The sequence below is a fragment of the Vespa mandarinia genome, chromosome 1 (genome assembly GCF_050613455.1).
Source record: "Vespa mandarinia isolate Hongniang chromosome 1, ASM5061345v1, whole genome shotgun sequence".
NCBI classification, from domain to species: Eukaryota; Metazoa; Arthropoda; class Insecta; order Hymenoptera; family Vespidae; genus Vespa; species Vespa mandarinia.
Genome location: NC_140810.1, coordinates 7,276,967 through 7,302,249, shown reverse-complemented (window position 1 = coordinate 7,302,249; position 25,283 = coordinate 7,276,967). Strand labels below are relative to the sequence as shown.

Sequence of the window (25,283 nt, the reverse complement as noted above, 5' to 3'; positions counted from 1 at the left end):
GACCTAGAGGAAATTATTCGACATATAGAGTAAAGACTTCACAGGTAGGCGAGTCCATGCAATCATGTGCAACCTGCGTAAATGCTAGCGTACACGTGGCAAGAGAGATCGAACGAGGGAACAGAGCTCGTGTGTTAGTGTGTGACGCAGTTTAACGCGACGAGAAGTGGGCGGAGGTCGGTTACGAGTGTGTCTGAAATTCATGAGCTACCCAGAGAAGTTTCGAGGGAATGTCAAGAGAAATAGAGGGAGAGAGATAGAGAGAGATAGATAGAGAGAGATAGAGAGAAGAAGAGAAGAAGAGAGATGAAAAGCCTTGCCAAGCAGACTCGTATCACTCGATGGTAGAAGAGGAATAGGTTGTCAGTACCACCCTTACGATCAACGGACATTAGCTTTGCTTTCGAATCGAAAGAACAGATCACTAATTGTAAAAAAAGTTCTTTTTCTTTCTTCTCGTTAGTTTTATTCTTTCTTTTTCCAATTCTTTTCAAATCTTACTTTAAATCTTCAACGGACTAATTAGACCAAAGATTTTCAATGTGGTCATTTTTCATCGAGATGAAATCAAGCTTATAAATGTCTCTGACTTTAAAAGAACGATGAAATATGTATATCGGATTATACCATCATCCGCGTGTTAGTTATACGTCATTACACTCTGATAGATCCGCCCTCCCGTTGACATTTAACATGGAGGTGCACTAGATTCCTGTCGTGAACAAAGATTGCGTTAAAAGCCACTTCGAATCTTACTGCTTCTCTCTCTCTTTTTTTTCTACTTCTCTTTCTCTCTCTCTCTCTCTCTCTCTCTTTCTCTTTACTTTTTCTTTACTTTTTCTTGGAAGAATTTTCCTAAAAAAAAAACAAATTAAAGGGAAACGTTCCAGTGGAACAAGTCCAACGACGGACAACTACGTTCTGTTTTGATTTCTCGTCGGAACTCTTTCGAAAGAACGTCCAGAGCGTTTCGACCGCAATGCAGTAAAGCCTCGATTATGCGCCGGCAAATTATCCGCCCTGCGGATTACCGCAGAACTTGCGTACACCACGATGTTATGCTGTCGTTATTAAACCAGATATTGTACAAGTAAATTCCATTAAGTGTGAATGTATTCATAAATTACAAATAAAACGTAAGGCGATTCGGTTTTATCAGACGTTTATAAACCCCTTACGAGGACAATTTATTTTAATGAACTTTGAATGAAAGAAAAAAAGATAAAAGAAAAAAGGAAAGATAGAAAAAAACAAGAAAGAGAGGAGAGGAAAAAAGTGAAAGATGAATTTTTTTCGTCTATGCACGCAATACAATTTGATTTTCAATTTACGGGACTCCACGGTGTTTTTAAATTTAAAGAGTTTCTTCTTCTCGGCAAGGCGCGAGATATTGGAAAGATTCATAAAGCGTGTCTCTGCGAGTTCCCCTTGAAAGCTCGAAGGAAAAGGAATTCTATATCTCTTTTTCGATAGAACATACTAGACGCACAGACTCGCTCTACGAATTGGAATCTCATCCGAGCTGCCGAGAAGATTGATAGCGATGCCTCGGCATATGAATCGATACTTCTCTTAGAATCGTGGACAAAGTTTAGGAGAATTTTTAAAGCGAACCACTTGCATCATTTTTCTTTTATGCGGGACGTCAAAAAATGGAGAATTTGATATCTGAAGAGGATAGAATTCGTGAAAGACTATATACATTTGTATATGTATTTTACAAATAATCTCTGTTAAAGTAGTTGCTAATTTGAAATTAAATCGTTGAGATGAATGGATGATAAGGTATTATCTTTGGCCATTTCTTCATACGTATGAATAGATAAATCAAGACGAAAGGTCCTTGTCGAATTGTTTGGAAGAGATTATCGTTCTTCTTAACTGAATATATCTATTGTCATTATAACTTTATCTTACATTAGTTACAGCTGAGCGTGCACTTTATGCTAGCTCGCAACTTTCACAGTCTAAAGTCCTTCTAGTTGGAGACGAACCTCTGGCTTTGTTCAAAGGAAAGATTCTCTGTCCTTATCGCTGAGGTAACCAGCTTCTAGTCTCCATGCTCTCCGACTAGATATCACTATTAATTAGTACGTCGAGCTTCAGCAAGAATTGTCTTCGACTCTAACGTGTGGATCCTTGTGTGGGGTTGCTAATTACTATCAACTTGTCATCCAACATCCTTGTCTACATTCAATGATTAAACTATCGTAATCACGCGTTCATCTTCTGCATTTACTTTTGAAAAATTGCAAAAAAAAAAAAATAGAAATAAAAAGAGGAAAAGAAATAAAAAAGGGAGAAAGAATACGAATCGAAGAATGAATCTTATTCCAACTTGGATTACCTAGAAAATTACACAAATCGAATTACATAAATACGTTTCTCTTTGACTATAATTCGTGAAAACACGCGAGGATACGGTCTAACGTAAATATATTGCTGCGTATTTTTCTATAGTCTATCTTTTTCCGATTCTCATTCTTTTCTCTCTTTTTCTATTTCATGTTTGAACTGTTCACGATGTTCCAACTGGCATCTCTGACGAGCCATACGATTGGAAACAATTAAACTCTTGTAAGATTTCTTCTCGTTTCATCAAGCTCGTATCGATACAAAATTTATTAAAATTCTATCCTTGACGTCAAAGCTTTGTCTTGATCGATGAAGATCATGATTATAAAAGTACAGAGGAAAGTCAAAGGTAGATCTTTCGAATATCTTGCTTTACTCATTCTGAAAAAGGACGATTGCCATTCCTTTTTGAAGTTATACGAGAACCTAGATATTTCTTTCTGTTTTTATCTCCCATAACATCCTCGGAAATCCAAGAAAGAGCGTCCTTCTCTACGGCTCCTCTTTAAAAATGCAATAATCCCACTCGCAGAGCCCTCCTAAATATTGCAACGGAGCTTTTAAAAGCCTTAAGCTCAACGTTTGCGTGGCTGCTGTTAGAAGAGGCATTTCGATTAAGCTGCCATGTTACACGATCACGCGTGCTTAAGGGCAACACGAACCGATAATATAACTCTCGTTAATGTATCTCATCTACCTTAATCCATTATCTCCCTTTTCCCTCTAACTCATCTTGTCTTCTCTTTCTCGATCTCTCTCTCTCTCTTTCTCTCTTTTTGGCAATATTTCGAATCGTACTTGATAATAGAACGTAAGTTTCGAGATGATCATTAATTACGAATACGTAATTCATGGTTCTTATTCAATTCGTTCTTCACTAAAATGAATGTACGTTTGAATATTCGTTACTTCGACCCTTTTTACTTAATGTCGACTGTATAAGAATAGAAAACAATTTCGTAGTGCGAACGATCTTACATTTTATTCCTTCCTTTCTTTTTTCTTTAACCTCTCTTAGTGGAAATGCAAGGGAAAAGAATTTCTCGCTTCGACATATAATTTCGATTTTCTTTTCTGTTCGTAAAACGTACCGGACTCTCCGTTATATTGATCGTGATAAAATACTCGAAATTTTACTTTAACTTGTTTCCTAACTATCGAAAGTATATATGAAATATATATTTGTACGTATGAATTGTAATGTATTATATGTATCTATTTAAATACTTATGTATGTATGGATATATATATAGTTAACGTTTACAAGGTGACATAAATTTCATATGAAATTGACACAAATGAGAATCGAAATTTCTCGTAGATAAAAATATCACATAAAAAAACGTATCATCGTTGCTATCGTTGATGCATGTAACGTTCCATTTCTTCGCGAACTAGTCTTTCCAATAAATACTTGAAAGGTTAGTCACGAGCAAAACGAGAGGAGCGCAGGTGGTTTCGCCACGCCAATAGCAGTTTCCTTGATGAACTAATACATAAGTAAAAGCTCAACTCTAGTTCGTAAAACTTGAGACACTGTATATATATATATATATTTTTTATTTTATATATATATATATCTTTATATATATATATACATACACTCACACACACACGAAAGTTAGCTTTTCTTTGACAAAAGACTCTAATTGAAAATTACCCGGTTCTATTCTTTCCTTTATTCTATTTTTTTCGCTTCGATTCATTGATACGTTTACGATTTATCGCGATTATTTTATTGATTTCAATGGAATATCTTTTTTTCTTCAGATCAACACATGTTTTCTCGAATTATTATTAAATTTCTTTTGATAAAAGGATTCCTTAGTTCTTTACTTTCATTATATTACTCTTTATTTTTTTGTTAGAACGATTAATTTTATTATCAAGTTGTATGCAATTTCAAAAGATTTTTCTTCAACCAAGATCATGAATCTTCTTGGAGAAAAATCTTTCAATATTGAATCTATCAGCTGATATATTCTTTATTAAAAAATAAATGATTTAAAAAAAATTGCATTCGTAATATATCTGAAATGTTATATTAATGATGAAATTTCGTTGGGAAGGGAATATTTCATCGTTTATTTTTCGCCGTAGAATATATATCTTTTGAAAGAATTTTATGATGGAGAAAGATCGTTAAAAAGAGTAGACTGTATAACTTTGCTGATAATCTTTCGAACGGAAAGATACAGAATACGGATTTGTGAGAAAGCATTCGTTTTTATAGTGTCACTAAAATTTTACGAAGCTCCCTCTTCTTCTATACACTCTAGCCTATAGATACTCGTCGGCCACGTTTCGACTGAAACGTCGATAAAGAAATGTCAATTCATATGACGAACAGTATGCACGTAATTATATTTGATATATAGAACTTTAACGAATATCGTTTCGATAAAATACTCGATAGATTATAAACGATAACCAAAATAAGGACGATTAATTTTTTTAATTTATTTTAGTATCTAAAATATATGAATAAATCGTAAAATTAATTAAATGATATGATGAGTCAAATATTAGTTGCATTCATCACAAGTTTAAGATACTTTTCTTCTTCTTCTTCTTCTTCTTCTTCTTCTTTTTTTTCGTATCGAGAAATAAAATCGTATAAAAGTGTACTTACATTTGGTACGTTGCCATAATGTCTTTCGAATCTTCTAGTCGGCTTATTATAAGAAAATATGTTCCGTTGATTTCAAATGGATCCTAAAAATAATAGAAGAAAATTAAAAGAATATTAAAGTCAATCGATCGTCCAAAAATGATCCTATGAAAATTTCATACTCGGTCCTATTTCAAATTTTCCATTAAATTATCAAGAAAATCAAATCGATTTCATATGGCTGGTTATTTCATTCGTGAAAGATTCTATTTGTATCGAAATAAAATTATATCAATTGAAAATCACTATAGAAAGATATCAATAATTTTTAGCAATGATTTTACTTTTGTCTAATTAACATTTTATTTTTTAAGAATTGTATTATAATAAAGAGAGAGAGAGAGAGAGAGAGAGAGAGAGAGAGAAGGGAAAAGGGAGAGAGAATAATTAACGCTGAATATACCGATAAGAGCGAAGACCTCTATTATTTACCTCATGCTCCAGCGGTTAGGCAAAGACTGACTCACGCGACAATGTATCGTAACACCCGTGTGAGAGTAAACAAAGGAGACTTGTTTACAAGCGAGAATAACGATAGATGTTGAATATAATATAAATATAAATATAGTCGAAGAATACATATAAAAGGTATTTAATAAGAAAACATAAACGAAATTTACGTATATCATAATTTTTATTCCAAAATTAATAAATTTATTATACATTTAAACGATATATAAATTATTTCATTATTTATATCCATTATATATTATCATTCATATTATTTAACAATATAATTTCAATTCTATGGTTAGATTATATCATAGGAAAGGACCGACGATGTTACGGTAAACGGAGAAAATCGATGGACTAATTACTTCTATTATGTTAGACACTCGTACTATCAATTGTTCCCTTCTCTATGTCAGCCTTCTCCCATTTAACCGATTCATATCTCCAGAATTTGTCATATCAACATCATCACGGTGTTGGTAGACCTTTTGTCGTAGATTTCAGGTGGACCTGTCTCTCGCAGTTTCTGTCCTTTGAATACGGACTTGACAATAACACGTAAATCCACGCTTTACGAAAACTCCTTGCTACCACGATCTCATCGTTAGCTCGTTGTTACGTCACTTGGCCATTTCAATCGATATATGCAATCCTATTTTCTCTTTCTCTTCCATGTTTTATCAATATATCTACATCACGTGCATACATTGAAATCCGAGAAAAAAAAAATAGAATATCAAAAGATCGATAAAGAATGAAATATTTCTGACGGATTTATTCGAATTCAAAGCATATAGAATATACGCTAGTTATCAAATATTGACGTAGTCCATTATATTTCTTTTATTTATTTATTTCGAGTAAAAATGCACTAACAAAAACTGATGTTATTATTATTATTATTATTATTAGAATTTCTTTCTTCTCTTTTTTTTTTTAAATACAGATATACGCCATACGAGTTAGGCAAAGACTTCGGTTAGGAAAGTGTGAAGAAGGAAATTCTCTTCTTCTCTTTTAGTCTTAAAGGGATTTACATTCGTTTACTATGCTCTAAATTCTCTGGGTGGAAACCTTGGAGGAAACATCGGATTACGAAGGACTCTCCTCAAACCTTTACCAAAGGTTTCTCTTCCCGGCATAGGGAAAACATTGGAACATTCTGATAAATCCACTTTAATCGTACCACCGTCCTCTTTGTACGCATAGTATACGAAAAAGCACGTTCTAAACGAACCATTAAAACGGTTCAAGATTCGAGACTCAAACAATTTTTATCTGTAATATATCTATATGTGTATATATATATATACATATATATATACACACACACACACACACACTTACTTATTTCTCTACATGTTTACATTGTCTAAGAAATGAAAAGGAAATAATATGAAAAAGAAAAGAATTCCTACATTCCGAAGGATCTGTTGGGATACAACGAATGTCTTTCACAGTTCGTCGGATTTCATGTAAGATACGACGAATGAAAGCGGATAGCCGAAAGAAAGTGAAAAAAAGTGTAAGGAAAAGAAGAAGACAAGTGGATACTACTCTAGTTCTTCTATCCTTTCCTTGTCACCTTACCTTATTCACGATTTATTTCCATTCGTCTCTTCGAAATAAACAGAGTAGTCGGAATTGCTCAGAAAAAAAGTGTGGCTCGTTTGCGGCTTTAGACGAACTGCATGAAAAAAGCTCGCAGTATCACTGAGCTTTGTGCGAATATCGTTAAAGCTTTCGTCTGAGAAAGAGGCGAAAACCGCGAGATAAGCCACAATCATGGAACGAAGGGTCCGTTAATAAGAGCTGCTTTTCTCGCTTCTCTAAACCTTTGTGACTGCTCTCTCTCTCTCTCTTTCTCTCTCTCTCTCTCTCTTTAATAATTCTTCGTGTTTTTTTTTATCCCTTCGTCTCGATAGTAACCCTATACCATTAACCTTTTCGAGAACTATATATATTTACGTATATAGTACATATAGTTACATTTATTTGTAATATTGGCCAATGAAAAAAAAAGAAAATTTATAAGAACATTCCAATTTTTCATTATAAATATTATATATAATTTAATAAAAAAATAATGACTTTGTATATTTTGAAATGATCAAGATAATGAGAGTAAGATAATTACGTCGAATAAATGAAACCATTCATTAAAGGTCAATCTTTAATCTGTGGCAACATGCTCTACAATTGATTATTCCCATGGATATTGTAAACTGAGAGAGATAGAGAGAAAGAAACGAGGACACGTGTTTCGCGGATAAAAACGATCCTGTCGATTCAAGCAAACTTTTTAACAGAGTTTATCCACCGTGTCGCATCCGATAATTTGGAGTCTCGTTAGTTTGCCCTAGAGCGATCTGTAGGTGGCAGGTGAGGGGTGCTTGGTTAGTAGGGATGGATCGGAAAGCTTCTTTTTTCTCTTTTTTCTTTTTTTTTTACCCATTTCACATATATGTAGATTTTTATATATATATATATATCTATGTAGACGTGATACCCCTCGCTGGTTAGCACACCGATTCCGCTGAAAAAGCAATGACTATTGCACTTTTTATTGACTTTCTCTGCGAACCAAGCAAAAGTTACGCACAAACGCTTTCCGATTTCACGAAATACGAAGGGAAACCGTACGTTTGAGAAGAATTCAAGAAAGTATGGATGGCTGTAGAACACGTTAGTATTCGAAATTGTCATATTTCGAAAGAGACAGAGTGAAGCAAGAATAAAAATCTAAAAAAGAATAAAAAAATCTAAAAAGAATAAAAATATGAGAATAAAAATCGCCGTTATTGCAAAATTGTGGAAAACGTTTGAAGCGGAAGTCAAAATAAATTGATTTGCATTTGTTAAATGGAAAAGTATATAGATAAATTTATCATTCTTCTCGTGATAAAATCGGTTATGTATAATTCTATTTACTGTTTTGCATGCTTTATGATTAAATCGAAAAGACAAAAGAGATTGCTTTTAAAGCCCATATTAGGTATCTTTCGACTAGCTCGGTATTTCGAAGAGTAGAAAAAGGTGAGGATAGAAAATTCTCTCTCTCTCTCGCTCTATATATATATATATATATATATATATATATATATATACGTATATATATATCTATCTATCTTTATCTATCTTTTTTAAGATTCGCGAACGTTCTACTTTGAAAGAGTAAACTTTCCATTTTGCGATGCGCGTTCAAAGTTTTACAAGTAGTGAAAAACAGATCTTCGGAAGAACGACAATGGAGGATAACTCACGAGCGCGGTGTCGAGTGGCTTTTAAAGGGCTCGATTTGGCTTATCTAGGAGAAAACTTTCTAAGAATACATCATCTCGAGGTCCACGGCTTTTACGTGACTCTGCTTTCATCTTTCTCGAGGAAATACGCACTTAAATGGCTATCGATCGATTTATCCAATATGCAGCGAAACATCTTCGGATCCCTTCACGTGAAATTCAGAACGATGATAAAGCATATACTTGAAGATCGTATCTGCATTCTTATCCTAATATTTAACCTAGAGTTATAAAAACATATTTACCCCTACAGAATTTGAACAGTATTAAAAAATGATTGATCGTTAATAATGAAAATAAATTAGATATAATATTTTTATAATAATTAAATTTTCTTTTTTTTACATTATAATCATCAAAAATAAATTTCTATGGAAGAATAGTGACCGATCGTTACATTGTACATATCGATTTTGTTTTTTTCATGATTTCTTTCACTAGCATGAAAATATATCAGTCATGATAGTCGTCAGTTAGTAACGACCGGTACAGTTTAGACAGAGATTAATCAAATCAGTGATCGGTCAAACGCGAACCTACATATTTGGTGCCGAGCAGCACGGCGCGTTATTCTTGATTAGTGAGAAATATCATGAGAAATGGATAACGTGAAAATCTGGAAAATATTATACGTCGATCAAAAAGTAAATCCGTCGTGTTCAAGTCGTACGTAATGAGACGATGGTAATTGAAATGATTTCAACTGAAAAGAAAAGAGAAAAAAAACGAAGAAAAACGAAATTCCCCAGCTCGTAATCCCTTTGCGACGAGATTATAGCCAAGCGTAAATTAATTTCGTTTCATTTCTCGCTTCGAAAATTAATATGAAAATGTATATTCACCTGTTTTCGAAAGCCTTGTCTCGCACAGGAGGGATATTTTCGTGATAGTTAATTAGTCTACGTTCGAGCGAACGAGTCGACGAGAACATAATAAGAGAGAGAGAGAGAGAGAGAATGAGTGAGTGAGAGTGACAGAGAGAGAGAGAGAGAGAGAGAGAGAGAGAGAGAGAGAACGCAGAGTTATATTCATTCTTGCTTTTTTAAAAAATCAAGATAGTCAATAATTATTACGATTCATACGAAGAATTTTACAAACAAAAAATCGCTAATAATCGTAAAGACTAGAAATGTTCATAACGTTCTTTTATTTTAAATCCCACATTTAAAAAACGTTCGAATGATTTAAATAAATTTGGAAAATTTACAAATTAATGATGTTCAATCATTAATAATTGAAAATGAAATTTAAATCATAGTTTAAAATGGCTTTATTTGTTTTTAGTTAATATTAAGTTTAATATATAGTTTGTAAATATTTATTAAGAAGATTATGAAAATCAAGTATTCCTCGAAATACATCTTGTAATAAATTTAAAAAGACGAATCTTGGACGAACGTATTTCTACCTTTCGCTCTTTTTCTACCATTAATTGAATCTAGTCGCGAAAGCGATAAACGAAAGAGAGGAAAAGAGAACTTTCCACTTTTCCAAGGGAATAAAAATATTTGTTCTCATTAATGAAAATTTCTCTCTTCCTCCTTCTCTTTCTCTTCCCTTTTTTTCTGTCAGTTGAAGTTTCCATTACATGTCGAAAATTCATTTCGACAGGATTCATAGCGAGGCTTTTTTCTAACGGACAGCTTTTTTACATCGAAAGTAATTACCGTCGACGAATCTTTTTGGTATCCATATATATATATATATATATATATATATATATATATATTTATATATATATACGTATATAAATATATATATATATATATATATATATATATATATCTACGTAGATAGATGTGTATACATATCTAGATATATAGGTATGGAAGATCTTCGAATCGACGCTCTTTCCGTTTCTTTTTCTCGTGTGGTATAATCGCTTTCGTTCGATCCAAAAAGTGAAGCGTGGCTATGTTTGAATGTGATAGTCCACAGTGGACAGTATAAACGAGCTCGACGGTAAAAGTTTTCAGACGAGATTGGAAGTGTACGATATAGCACATGAAAAAAAAGTTGGATTCCATAAAATCCAAAAGAGAACGGCGAAATAAAATAGAAATAAATGTCCTTTTAAAATTATACTAGCTGTATAATACAATACATATAATATAATATATATAATATATATGTGTGTATATATTGTATATATATGTTTCGGTATATTGAATAGTTTTGTAAAAATTGACAAACCAGATTGGAATTCTTTTATGAAAATCTTTTCGCGTTTATTGACGCGTTCAACGAACCATACTTCTTCGTTTTCCTCTCTTTCTCTCTCTCTCTCTCTCTCTCTCTCTCTCTCTCTATCTATCTCTATCTCTATCTCTATCTCTATCTCTCTATTATTGAGTTTTATTTATGTCTTTATATTTTTTATTACATTGCATCTATCTCTACTGCAATATAATGCTTTGACTAAAAGTAAATGTAATAAAAAATCTCTTTCTTTGTGTATCTTTCTTTCTTAAATTACAATATAAAATACTACTAGGAAAAAAGACTAGATTGTATAAAATCCAAAAGAAAAGAACGAAATAAAATAAATGTCATCTAAAAATGACACTTGCAATATTTGATTCGATCGTAAAAATTAACAAGTGAGAGATTGGTATTCTCTCGTGAAAATCTCTCTCTCTTTATCTCTCTCTCCCTTTCTCTCTTTCTCTCTCTCTTATTGGATTTTATTTTCATTTTTCATATTCTTCATCAATACTTTATTAAGATGCATCTATCTCTATTGCAATATATTTCTGCGACCAAAACTGAACTTTATAAAAAATCTCTATTTTTGTATATTACTCTCTCTCTTTCTCGCTCTCTCTTTCTCTCTCTCTTTTTCTCTCTCTCTCTCTCTTTATCATAATATTTCTACGAAGTATTACTAATTTGAAATACGTCAAAAATTCAAGTTAATAAATTTTTTTCTCATTCTAACTAATCTTCTTCTCGCGCGAGAAAAGGAGCTACGATAAAAAAGAAAAAAAAAAAAAGAAAAAAGAAAAGGTTCTAAATACGAAGGATACATATACAATGATATATATACACAAAGACGTTCGTACGAAAAAGAGTGGACTGTGCATCGATGTTTCCTCTACTTCGAGAGTAGATTGCTTCTAGAAGTACTACAAGCTTCTACTACGAATCTCCCAGCGGAAATCGATGAATCGGCTATCAATCTTAGCAAAGAAAATGGAGTAACCCTGCTAGGAAATGGAAATAGAGATGCATCGATTTTTTATAATTCTATCCTTTGTAAATATTTCCTGCTGTATATTTGTAAAAACGAAAACGGAATGAGTCGTGTAAATCTTTGAAAAAGTGATATCCCTCGTTAATTCATCGTAATGTCGATTAAATTCTTTATATATATTCCTTGAATTATTTAATAAAAATTTCTATAAACGTACATCAAAAGAAATAAACTCTATTTAAACGTATTAATCATATTAATATAATATTATTATATGCACATAATAATATCGCATTATAAATATATACACAATTTATAATATTGTTATAAATAATAGATCTCTTTTATGTCAAATTATTAACAATGATTAGAATATATTCTTATTTTGATAAACTACATATAATCACAAAACCTAGACTGAATTATACATAACACTAGTATAATTCTCCTTAATTTTCACAACCAAGGAAACGTTCGCGTCGGCTAGAGTATCCTGGGACTCATCGCTCTACCGAAGTTAGACTCTCTTACCTAATCAGCATAAACCGGAAATCGTGTTATCTTACCGGGCATTTTGGCAAAACGTCGCATTTATGAAGGGTCCAGACGTAGACGAGTTGTGATTTTCTAATATCTCCACAATCTTCATTACTATTACGGTAAATAGCTGAATGAATGGTTCAACATTGAAATGTTCAATATTATGGTACAAAGAGACAATAGAATAAATTAATGTTTCTCTTTTGAATATATTCAAAACTTTACTGTTTATTTTGTAACCTTATCTCAGTGACATAAATGCGTACGATCCGAGCAACAAATATCGTACTTGACAAGATATGTACCCTTGTTTCCTGAACGTGTCGTGTTGTTTACAATCATGTGCACGACGCTCTCACTTTCTCATACCACTATTGTATCCGCATTAATCATCCGCGCGTGTGTATCGATCGAACTGAGTTTAGAAAGTCGATGTCAGCTGTTAGCGAATTGTTATTTCCTTCAATCGCGGTCGAAACGTTTTAACTTATCAAGAAAATTTTATAATATTTTTCAATATTTTTTCTTTATATCTGTTAGATAATTATCGAATATCATAACTCGATATATTATAGATGAGCGACATAAAGGCCAATCCGCTTTGTCCAGATCTCCATTTCCTAATTGGGAAGAAATAAATTATTGTTAATTAGTTACTAATTGCGGTTTTATGATACGAGTGTAAAATAAGTTACTCCAATGCATGGTAGTTTCATTGAAAGAGAATATTCTTAACACCGTCAACGTTGTATAATATGGTAATGTATCGAAACAAGAGTTAATATTATGCTAACTAAATATCCTCACTTCGATCATTCAGAGTCAACGAAAATTTCGTAGTCGTCCTTATCAAGTTTATCGCGCACACACAAACAACTATTTCTGTCTACTCACAAATTTTTTAATAATGCATTACCAACTATTAATTAGTTCGATTTATTCTGAAAGCTTTTAAAAATCTATCACGAGAAATTCGATCGCTTATAAATCATTTTGCGAACATACTTGATTATCAGTATTTTCAAAGTTACTACTCTAATCTCAAGCGAATTGTAGAGGTCGTGCCTTGCGTCACTCAAGAGAATTTGGATTTACCTCTTCTTTATAGAATGAATACTGTTAATATTATTCAGAATATATTTCGAGTTATTTATACAATTGCAAATATTTCATCTTAGATCCACGGGACAAGTTACTAAATATAAATCTCGTTTTTAGTACTCGAACTCATTTTCTTACTAATGTATTTCCCATCAATTCCTTTACTCTGCAACAATTATTCGCCTATCCTATTTAAAATTGTCGTTTATCTTTCTCGTACACATACATATGTGTCTGTAAATAGATAATCGGAAATAAGTCGTTACGAATCTATGCTTGACCGAACTCAAGGTCGGCCGCGATAAACATTTTATAAACAGCGTATTTAAAATAGTTCGTTTTAACGCTCGCATCTTCCGACATAAATAGATTTCAGTAAGTCTCTGACTCTGAACGTGACGACGTATCTCTCTAGGGGAATCTGGCGACGAAAAACGATGTACACGCATAAGTCAAGGCCGACTCGGTGCAATAGTGTTACTACCTATCACATTCTCATATGTACGAGTATTTCAAATCGAGGAATCGTGAGAAGTTAAATCGGTTCGTGGCACTAATTTCATATCAATTGAATATGTATCAGGACTATTGTCGAAACAGTCATCGATAAAGAGAACAACAATCATATTAGATTATATTTATTATTGTACTTTCTTTATAATTGTTATGTCAAGATCATAATTTTGTATTCCTAAATGTTTCTATGCAATGATATCGTGCCTCATCATCACGTATTCAGCATGAAATAGTCACCCTGTTCATTGAAAAATATTCAGTCTCTCCTTTCTGTTATCATTAATACCAGATGAGAAATGATATGATAAAATCATATGACTTGGTATGGAAGTAAAATTCTCTTCTTTGAACTTTTACGAGAATCACGACCTGGCTGTCTCTCCAACGCATTTCTCCCAAATTTTTGATTGAATGCAAAGGTGGTACGATAAAGATTGACTAGACATTTTAATGAATCTCATATCTATGTCATCCTATTGATTTGGCGTGTTCCTTGAACTATAATATGTAGTGTAGCCATTGCTCAATTTTATTTGTCAATGATAAAGCGAGTATAAGTATAAAAACCTTAAGATAATCCGTGTCTTTTAATGGTGATTTAATGATATTTAAGTATACAAAATATTGTTGTATAATGATTATAATTTATTATAATCAATTATTCTAGTATCGATAAATAGAAAATCAGATGAGGATTCATGTCATTGAATTCACAGTGAATTTGACGAAATATATCCATTATTAATTGTTACCAAATATTTGTCCAGAATTCTTTTGTATAATCTCTTACTTTATTCGCCTAGAGACTCGATATACCTATGTCCATTAAATTTAAACTAAAATTAAACTAATAAATTTAAAATATTCATTTCCTTTATTTTATAAAGATTATCGTATGTATCAACCGGGGAATTAGTCAAGATTGTCTTTTTTTTATATAGGAATTTATAGTAAATTCCTATATAAAATTTCATATCACCATAAATAAAGAAAGGAAAAAAGGACGATTAGAAATTTTTTAATTAAAACTATAAAATTATGAAGCGAGTTAATAAAAATAGTAAAGTATCAGTTTGGTACGAATTCAAACGAAAAAGAAACATTAAAAAGAGACATTATTAAATAAAAAAGAAAAGTACAAAAAAATGTATGCTTCAGGATAAGATGAGAAGGCAATTTAAAACGCCGTATAAGCAATGAGTTAGAAAACTCGGAAGGGCAGGAGCGTGCACTTGGCGCCGTTTTTTACACTAAGTAAAGCCACAAATGCAACGCGGAATCTGGAAGCAGATTAGGTAGGACGAGTGGCGCTCATTAAAGCAGCAATTAAGCTTTTCCATGCCGAATTTTCGTCGGTACTTTCTCCGTACCAGTCTCCAACCACTTCGTGAGAATTTAGTGCGAAAACGTCGTTAAACGCATGGAAAGTGTTGAGGTGTGTGTGTGTATGTGTATACATATATATATCTGCGTATAGGTATATGCGTACTCTCTATAACGTGTATTATTTTTATAACGTAAAGAAACAACTCCCGTAACTCCGACAAGCTCGTAATTGAATTTCCGCGATTCGGTTGGCAAAATGTGAAAAGTTAAATCGAGCGTGTAAATAAAATTTTTACTAAACAAGTTTCGGAGAAATTGATAGTGAAATTGTCCTGTATGTTGCAACGGGATGAAGCTTTAACAATAAAATAAAAGCGTTCGATAGCTTTATCGAGAGTCGAAAGCTCTCTCGTAAGGTGTTTCGATAGGTTTGATAGCTTTAGCTAGAGGATTTGGCCGAGACTCGACGAGCGTTAGTCGATCTTACGAGGGATCTAGTGTGATCTCGTACGATCGAGTATACATATCGATCGATTTAGAATTCGAAGGTATTTTAAATCACGATAAAAGTTAAGACCTTAAATCTAGAAAAATTACAATTCTCCGTCGAATCGTTCGAGTTTATCGTAGAAATTTCGACGTGAAGCGAATATCGTGGCTTAGGGTAGAAGGTGTTAAGTGAAAACGATTACGTTCAGTCTGCTAGCTTAATCGCACGGGAACGTAACAGTATCATAAACGTGGGAAACGCGTAGACAAGGGGGCTTACTTACAAGCTTTGCCGGGAATGACCGCGTTGGGATTTTCGCGGACCATCTAATTTCTCGTTTGGATGGTCAACTTTTACCATAAGCGGTTAGGGAGCTTAGAACGACGACAACGACAACGATGACAACGAAAATGTATCTGTGATATCTATCTCAGTGAGAACAATGAAAGAGAAAGAGAAAGAAAAAAAAAATATTTAAAAGAGCTCGAGCAAAATATTAAAGTAAAAAAACACAAAGGATAACGTGAAGTGTTTGTCATTGGCGAGAATACGAAAAGCTAATTAAATTTTCGTAATAGTATATCAAGCAATTCCATACTCTGGGTCCCGTACTACTCAAAAGGAGCCGGAGTCGTCCGTGGTCCGCATCGTAGATATTTGCTTTACCTACGGCAAAACGTGCTAGTAAAGACAGCGCCTTATTAGGTTAATTCAATTTAAAGTTCGAGAGAGCTGCGTACAGATACGACCAAGTTTCTCTACCCTTTTGCTATGTATATAAGGTAACGGTGCTTGCAGGCCTCGACCATACTCGAACGTTTCTTCTTCGTCTCTTCTTCTCTTCTTCCATCCTCTTTTCCTCCTTCAGTTATTCCAACTCCTTTCTTCCATTATGTATCGCTCGTGAAGTTTTTAATTTTTATAACGCTTTCCCCTCGCCGCGTACCGTTTATAAACTTCATTCTCGGACGAGCGAACGACTTTACGCGTCGCAAACGGCGATCGCACCGAGCGTACAATATTAACAAAATTTTCCATGGAAACTCGTCCCTCGTGTACGATTTTCGCGAGATCGAAGCGGACGACGAGCAAAGAGAGAGGGCGAAGGAGAGAGAGAGGGGAAGGGAGAGAGAGAGAGAGAGAGATAGAGAGAGAGAGAGAGAGACAGAGAAAATCTTGGACTAAAGGACATGAAAACAGGGGTGGTAAAGAAAGAGAGGGCTTTAACCAGCCCTTAGAAAACTTCGGCATCGGCTCGAGCGCGTCTCGAGGCGACCTGAAACTTTTAACACGCTTCCAACTTCGATCTCCCGGAAGAAAAGTCGAGAAAAAGATAAAAAAAAGAGGAAGAAAGAGAGAGAGAGAGAGAGAGAGAGAGAGAGAGAGAGAGAAAGATAGAGATAGATAGTAAGAGAGGGGGGGGGAGAATAGAATAAGAGGACGAAACGCATTCGCGAGAAAATCTTTTCTGAAATCAGCCATAGTATTTCTTCGAGCGTATTATACATACCTACAAGATTTATCTGGTAAACGTTTCAACGCTCATTCATGCCTCGCTTTTCCTTCTTTTTTTTATATATCTCTTTCTTCGACGATAAACATTTATCTGAACAATGATCAATTTTCAATATTACATGAAAATGTTTAATCCTTTTTAATTTTTATGAAAATTTTACTAGATCCTAATTTTACGATCTCTTAAAAGGAACTAGTAATAAAAATTTGCTCGCGTGAATTTCTGAAAATTAATATTATCGATATGAAAGTTTTATTGAAATTATAGATCAAAATTATAGAATCATTGTAAGTTTTTATGTTGCTAGATAAACAGATAAATAAGTTTAGTATTGATAGTTAGATAGTTTTGATAGTGATTTGAGAGAAGATATTATCGAGCGACTGACTAGACGATCTTTGAACTGGAAACGCGAGTTTCGGTTTACTATTGCTGTTCACCTCTTTCGATTTCTCTCTTTTCTCTCTCTCTCTCTCTCTCTCTCTCTCTCTCTTTCTCTTTCTCTTTCTCTATTTCAAAAAAGAGAAATCGAATAAAATTGATCGTGACCACGAAATCGTTCGATAAGATGAAATTGCAATACCCTACCTCCAATTTCCAGAGTTAACTGTGCAACGGAAACGAACGGCGATGGTTGCGAGTTGTGAAACTCTTGCGACTACCGTGGCTATTCCTCCCGTTTCCCTTTGCGTTCCTGTTTTCGACTTCTATATAGGGTAGGACCTCTCCTACATATACATACAGAGTATATTTTAACGCGTAGAATTCCCAAAGGAAATGTATTCGGAACATAAGAACACACAGTGAGAAATATTCGAATAAACGTGCGTTGAATTTAATATATTTTCTAGTCGAATAAATCTTATCAAAAAATAATCAAATGTCTTTGAAATACTCTGCCAATGTATCAAAGTATTCAGTTGAAATATATCAAATTTTTTTTTTTTTAACAGAAGACTGTAATATGACTGTTAGAGTTTTTCCTTTCAAATCTAAAACATTAGTCTTAAAAAATATATAACGAATATATATAAACGAACAAGTTATATCCTATATATAACTGAGAGTTATCCGTAAGAAAATTCGGACCTTCCTTTGATCACCGATCTGTTAATAACCTCTATTTAATATTATTTGATTAACAATATGTCCATGCTTCCTACCATACCTAATGCCGCAACCATAAGTGTAACAGATCTTCATTTTCCTTCTTATTCGCATCAAAAATCAATGACCAAATAAGTAACTTCAAATGACTCTAAAGCTACACACAAACTTTAATTCAAAGATCCCCAAACTTTTTTGGTCGTGAATTCCACAGAAAATTGTGTAATATTTTTTTGTCATGTAAAAATCATGTAAAATTTTTATATTTTTTGAACAATGACTCCTTTCTCCTCAAATTTAATAAGATGTTGAATGAAACAAATATTGCTTTGATATTTCAGACTTTATTTATATGCGTAACAAAACGAAACTAACGAATGGGATATTATCGAATTATCTGATATAAAATTTAGCTGTCCTAATAATTCGATAGTTAGAATCTTTGATTCTTTTTGGTGGAATTCTGAGGTTCTGAAGAACACATTTTGGGAATCACTGCCCTAATCTTCCTCTCTCTCTCTCTCTCTCTCTCTCTCTCTCTCTCTCTCTCTCTGAAGTGAATAGAAATAACGTTTCCACGTGGAGATCGTCCGATAGTAGAAGCTTTAATTACCTTCTCGATAAGTTTCATCTCTCTCTTTTTCTCTCTCTTCCGCTTATATATTTTGAGATTCGCTTACGCGAAGCTATATGAAACCTCGAGGGTCGTTTCCTTAGTACTATTCTCCATCTCACTTTACCCACTTATTTACTTGTCAAGGTTTCCTCTTACAGTCTTCTATATATAAATACGTACATTGATACGTACTTATATCTAATTACATATATTTCTATCTATTCAGAAATTCACAGTCGCTGATTTATTATTTGTTTTTTTATAAATTAAAAATTATTATGTTGACTCTATTATGACGTTTTTACATAAAAAAGAACACCTCAGTTGTAAATTCACTTGTACGTATGAAGATTCTCCGTTTCAAGAGAAATTTTTCTTTGCAAGAAAAGATCATTTAATTGCATAAATCTTCGCGCTTTTGGAAACACGCGTATCGTATTTGAAAGTGTTCGTGCAATTAAAGTGTCCAATTTAAAAATGAAAATGTTTTTTCGCCTGCTATCTGAAAATTTATAAGTGTTTCGTAAATGTGTTATTAAAAACTTAAAAACCTTCTCACGTTTTCGAATACGTGCATCTAAATTTGCATCTATTTCTGATGTTGGGAAAAATAAAAAAAAAAAAAAAATAGAAAAGAAAGAAATAATAAATCGATATAGAAATAGGATGATACGCGAATTTAATATACACCTCGTGTTCCATTTCGTACACATATGCATACATATATACATATATATACATACGAAGATATAAATCTTTTTAATGATATTGATGACCTGGTTTTTGACCTGATGTTAAACTTTCTTATTCGTTACTTTCCACGACGTTGAAATGACGATGCGATCGATGAAATGTCGGTTTTAAGGGAGATATCATCTCTGAATTAATGAAGAATAGTAGAACCTCGGTTAAACGAATTATTGAATGTATATAATGCTTTCATATATAGAAAATATAAATATATAAAATAAAGTTGAAAGTTGGTTCTTAGGAGAACAAAGATCGACGAATAAAAAAGAAAAAAAAAAAGGAGAAACAAAAAACGGAGAATTCTTCTGAATAATGATGATGAGTCTTAAGTAAACGAGACGATGACTATACGAGAAGGTACTTTCTCATGTCGATTAATCGAGCAACTCGAAAGAGAGCACCTTTATTTACCGAGCACTTGGTAAGTTCCGTGTGGAACGAACGATACCACGTACAAACGAGGTTTGTGACCCGGAAAGGAAAGACGAATGTGGAAGTGCCCTCTTCTAAAGTTTACGACGAGCCGAGAAGAGCAAAGACTTTCTAAATTTGCCTAGATATACCGAAGATCTGTACGAATGACCTTGCTCCAAATTTTCTAATAAAAACCGGAACTAAAGACACGAGTTAATACGTTTGTCCATACAATATTATATCATAATAATTGTATTGAAACTGTACGTTACAAAATGGAATGACAAATATTTAAGAAAAAAAAAAAAATTGCAATAAAGCAATCAAGGTTTTTTTCTTAATAAGATAACTGTTATAACATTTTCACAACTTTCACAATAATCAAAGAAAGAATATTGCGAAAGAAATTTCTACTTCTTCGTGTGCAAATAGCCAACTCGCGTTCTCATAATAGTAGTTTACGAAGGCGACCATAATCCTGATTATATTCAAGAATTTCCGATAATTTCGTTAACGTTAGAACGATGCAAAGATAATGCTTTTCTAGCGAGCATCGGTGTTATAATAATGAGGGTTATTAAAAATCTCGTGCCACCGACGGATCTGATAAGCGACAATTTTGCGAGCACGTGCTTATAATAGAGTTAAGAAAAGAAATAATAGAAAAAAGAAAAGAAAAGAAAAGAAAAGAAAAGCAAAGAAAGGAAAAGAAAGGAAAGGAAAGGAAAGAACGAAAACGAAATCATTATATTTGCATAAGTTCTCTTATTTATTTCGTGAACAACGGAAGAGATAAATTTCTAAATTTCTTTCAGTTCCCTTTGAAAGTGATTTTTTTTTTTTCATAAATCATGCGTATCTCTACTTTTCATAAACAAAACGAGAAATTCAAATCGCACGCGTTCATTTTAATTTCGATTTAATTAATTATTGAATACGAATAATCTTATTGGTCTTGTTGGAAAAAGTGAGAACGAGAACAATGACCGTGATTGTCATCGATTTTTTTTTTTTCTATGCATGATCATATTGACTTTTCATTTGACAGATATCTATATCATTAATTAATCGCGTAATCATATAAAACAATAAATAAAAAAGCAAAACGATTTTATTTCATAGTATCGCGATTAAATTAACGCGAAAGAGAACTCGAGAAACGTGAATTCTTTTGGATTTCTATCATTTTACAAACTATTCCCTTTCTTTCTTTCGAATTTACTACGAAAAAGGGAAATGACATTGGACGTTCTCTGCTGAACAATCTTTTTACCTAAGATAAAAGAATAGAAGAGAAATTTCTTTCCACATTTTTCTTTTCGATAAAAATAATCCGACATATTTTCTAGTCGATTTTTAAACTAAGAGAAACCATTCCCAGTAAGATGAACGTCATAGGACAATGCGAAGAGATCGTGCGACCCTTTTACCTCCTCTTCAAGCAAGGTAGAATATCGACTTTCCATCGTAAGGATCGTTTTTCAGTCGTATTTTTCTCGCCTTTCGCTATGCCAGACGCTCTCGAACATCCTCGTCATCGTTGCTTCCGAGTTGGCAAACGAAAGTGGACGATGACGTCACTAGGATGCTTTCGAACTCGTGTCGACTACGTGTAGACTAATACATACATATATATTCAACTTTCACCGATCGAGCTCTCGCTGTGACTCAAGAATATGTTGGGAATAGATATATTGAGGTACATGTTCAGATATATACACATATATAGATATATAAATATATATATATATATATATATATATATATATATATATACATATACAATTCTATATAGGTGCTTACTATCGTGGAATTCGCATTGAAGGAAGGAGAGACGAGGAATCGTGAAAGCGATTAAAGACCTGACTCTGAGAAGCCGTCTGACCCTGACACTGACGAACTTCCTGCTTTCCGAGAGGCTGATGTGGGATCGATTCACGAGTACTTAAATGTTATACCTTTCTTTTCTAACTCCTTCGACGCATTCCTCTTATCCGACAAAGAACAATTTCAAGCACGCCACTATCCATTCAATTTTAATCAGAATGTCTAACTTCTTAGTTCCTGTTTTAATTTACTTCATTTTATGTCTTATCTCTCTACTTACTTTTCTCTCTCTTTCTCTCTCTCTCTCTCTTACTCTTTTCTTATTTTACCTACCAAAACATTCCTATAACTATATCAAGTTTTTCATTCGAAATGACGTAATAAGCTCTTGATAATGCATTTACAATGCATGAGGAGGCTTAAGTATTAATAAAAAATAAAATGGTTGGATATGATAGATGAAATGAAAAGAGATGAAACAGAGGAAGGATTTTTTTATCGAATTAGAGATAAAACGCAGTTGAGTTATGTCAGATTGCGTCGATCGTCGATCGTTTCCATCTACGACGACTAGTCGTCATAAGAGAACTAGGAATGTCCTCGATATCGCGTATTCCAGTGGAAAATCTTCTTTCTCTCGTCGTCCCAGTATATATACATGTAAGTGCATGTGCGTACGTGTATATTTGTGTGTGCATATATATATATATATATATATATATATATATGTGAGTACGTCTGCACGAGAAATTTTTGCTTTTCTCTCTTCGTCGACGGTGTGGCGGCAAGATCAATATTGTCGGAAGAAAATTGACCACGTCCCATATGGCGCTCTTTTCACAAATCGAGCACGCTCCTTCTTTATAATTAATATCTTGTCTCGTGGTTCATTTTTCTTCTTTGCAAACGTTACGACTATCCATACGATAATGAAAATGAGTGGAAATGAAGCGAAAGTGGCTAAACGAGAAAACCGATAAAGAAAAAAGTATCATTCTGTCTCTCCCTCTCTCTCTCTCTCTCTCTCTCTCTTTCTATCTATCTATCTATCTATCTATCTATCTATCTATCTGTCTGTCTATCTATCTATCTATCTTTCTTTAACGATTCAGCTGAATGATCTTCCGAGTAACATCAAAATCTATACATATTCTGTTCAATGAAATATCAATTTCGAGAGTTCGTCTCGAATTTATTTTTCGTTACTCAAAAAAAAAAAATGTATTGAAATTATAGCTATCGAAACTAGCAACAACTTCAACTATACCATCTCTTTCGTATCCGAGGTACACTTTGAATCAATGAATGGCAGACAGAAAGTATGTTAGGAATAAAAAAAAAAAGAAAGAATAAAAAAACAACACTCTCTCTTTCCTAAAAGCCATTCAATGCGCCTGTCGCTATCTTTTTAGCACGCGCGTGCGTTGAAACGCTTCTCATTGAACGTACCCCATGGAAAACTCGTTCTCGCCTTTCGCGGTTCTCTTTGTATATAACTTGTGTCACGCTCGGAGAAATATGGAAAACTGACACGTAAAAAAGTGGATAGGAAGAGATAAAAATAGGGATAGAAAGAGACAGAGAGAAACGTAAATCTCACAGGATTCTGAAGACTTCAGATAATGAGAACGCATCACTCGCACATCAATTATACACTCGCTTCTCTTGTTGATCCCTCGAGCGGTCACAACATCGACCAAACGAACATACTGATTAATATCGAGTTACTAATTAATATCGGGATTATCGTGGGAAGGATTCGTTGCTGCGATGTTATCTCTCTCTCTCTCTCTTTCTCTCTCTCTCTCTCCCTCTCTCTCTCTTTCTCTCTCTCTCTCTCTCCCTCTCTCTCTCTATTTATCTTCTATTTTATCGTGAAAAACTAACTAATAAAGAAAATTCAAAAGCTTTTAACGAAAATGAAGTAAGAACTTTCGTTTATTCTCTCTCTCTCTCTCTCTCTCTCTCTCTCTCTCTCTCTATCTATCTCTCTATCTATTTATCTATCTATCTATCTCTCTATCTATCTCTTTCTTTTTCTCTCTTTCAATCGCTTAGACTTTTATACGCTTCGAGATTACCAATAATAACTACCGGTCAAACTATTCTTTTTTCTTTTTTACTTTTCTCTCTTCTTTTTTCTTTATGAGACTCTTAAGCGTTGCCTTCGACGCGAAGAAGCTCCGCTTCGTGAAAGTTGACCTCGAGATAACTTTCTACGAATAGTAAGATCTTATCGACAATCTTTGAGCCATTCATGCTAAGAATGTACGTACGTAAGTACATAACTAAACAAATTTATATACTTGGCTCTTTCTAGCGATTTACTTCTTTTGTAATATTTTTTGGATGCTCCATTAAATAGACTTTAAAATAGTTAGTCTTATCGAAAATATAAAAGTGAAAAATACTCGATCAAATTTTTAGTTTAGTATAAGGTCAACTATCAAAAATAAATCAAAGATAAAAAAGAAATTTATAAATAATTAATAAAAAGAGAAATATCGATAAGTTAGTTACGTTTATATGAAGAATTAGGTTCGTTGATTATTTGTATACAATGTATTTTTATAGATGATTAAATAGTGATTTGTATTTCTTAGTTAAGAGAATCTTTCGATGTAAGATCAATCATTACTTTTTCAACGATTTTATCAAAAATACTACGAATTTCTCGTTATGTATAATATGGTACGACTTTCTAGACCAAATGATCTAGACGTCATGAATTATAATTTGATAACGAATAAATGGTGCAAATACGATTTCACATAACGTCAATCTGTAATTTATTTGATGTTCTACTAATCAACAATTGAATAAATATCAATCATTTAATAAATTAACGAATTGTTATGGGCAGATTTTTATTTTCTCTCTCTTTCTCTCTCTCTCTCTCTCTCTCTCTCTCTCTCTCTCTCTCTCTCTCTGTCTCTGTCTTTCTCTCTGTATTATTACTTCCCGTTCTTACTATCGATCAATTGTATAGCTCTATACCATTAAGGCTATGTATGTTCGTACTGTTGACCAGCTGTCAGCAATTAAGTCCACGAATGACCAAAAAATCAGACGACTAAACAAGTAGCCAATGCATCGCTTGTGCTTT

The 25,283-nt window shown here is 33.2% G+C and overlaps 1 protein-coding gene across 2 annotated transcripts in view; it reads right to left on the bottom strand.

The window, feature by feature from the left end:
* MESK2 (misexpression suppressor of KSR 2) overlaps window positions 1-25,283 on the bottom strand; it is a 62,465-nt gene that overhangs the window by 34,801 nt on the left and 2,381 nt on the right. For both annotated transcript variants that reach the window (XM_085663584.1, XM_085663600.1), the window contains exon 2: window positions 4,988-5,070. In XM_085663584.1, the coding sequence (XP_085519710.1) occupies window positions 4,988-5,070 (83 nt within the window). The remainder of the gene's footprint in view (window positions 1-4,987; window positions 5,071-25,283) is intronic.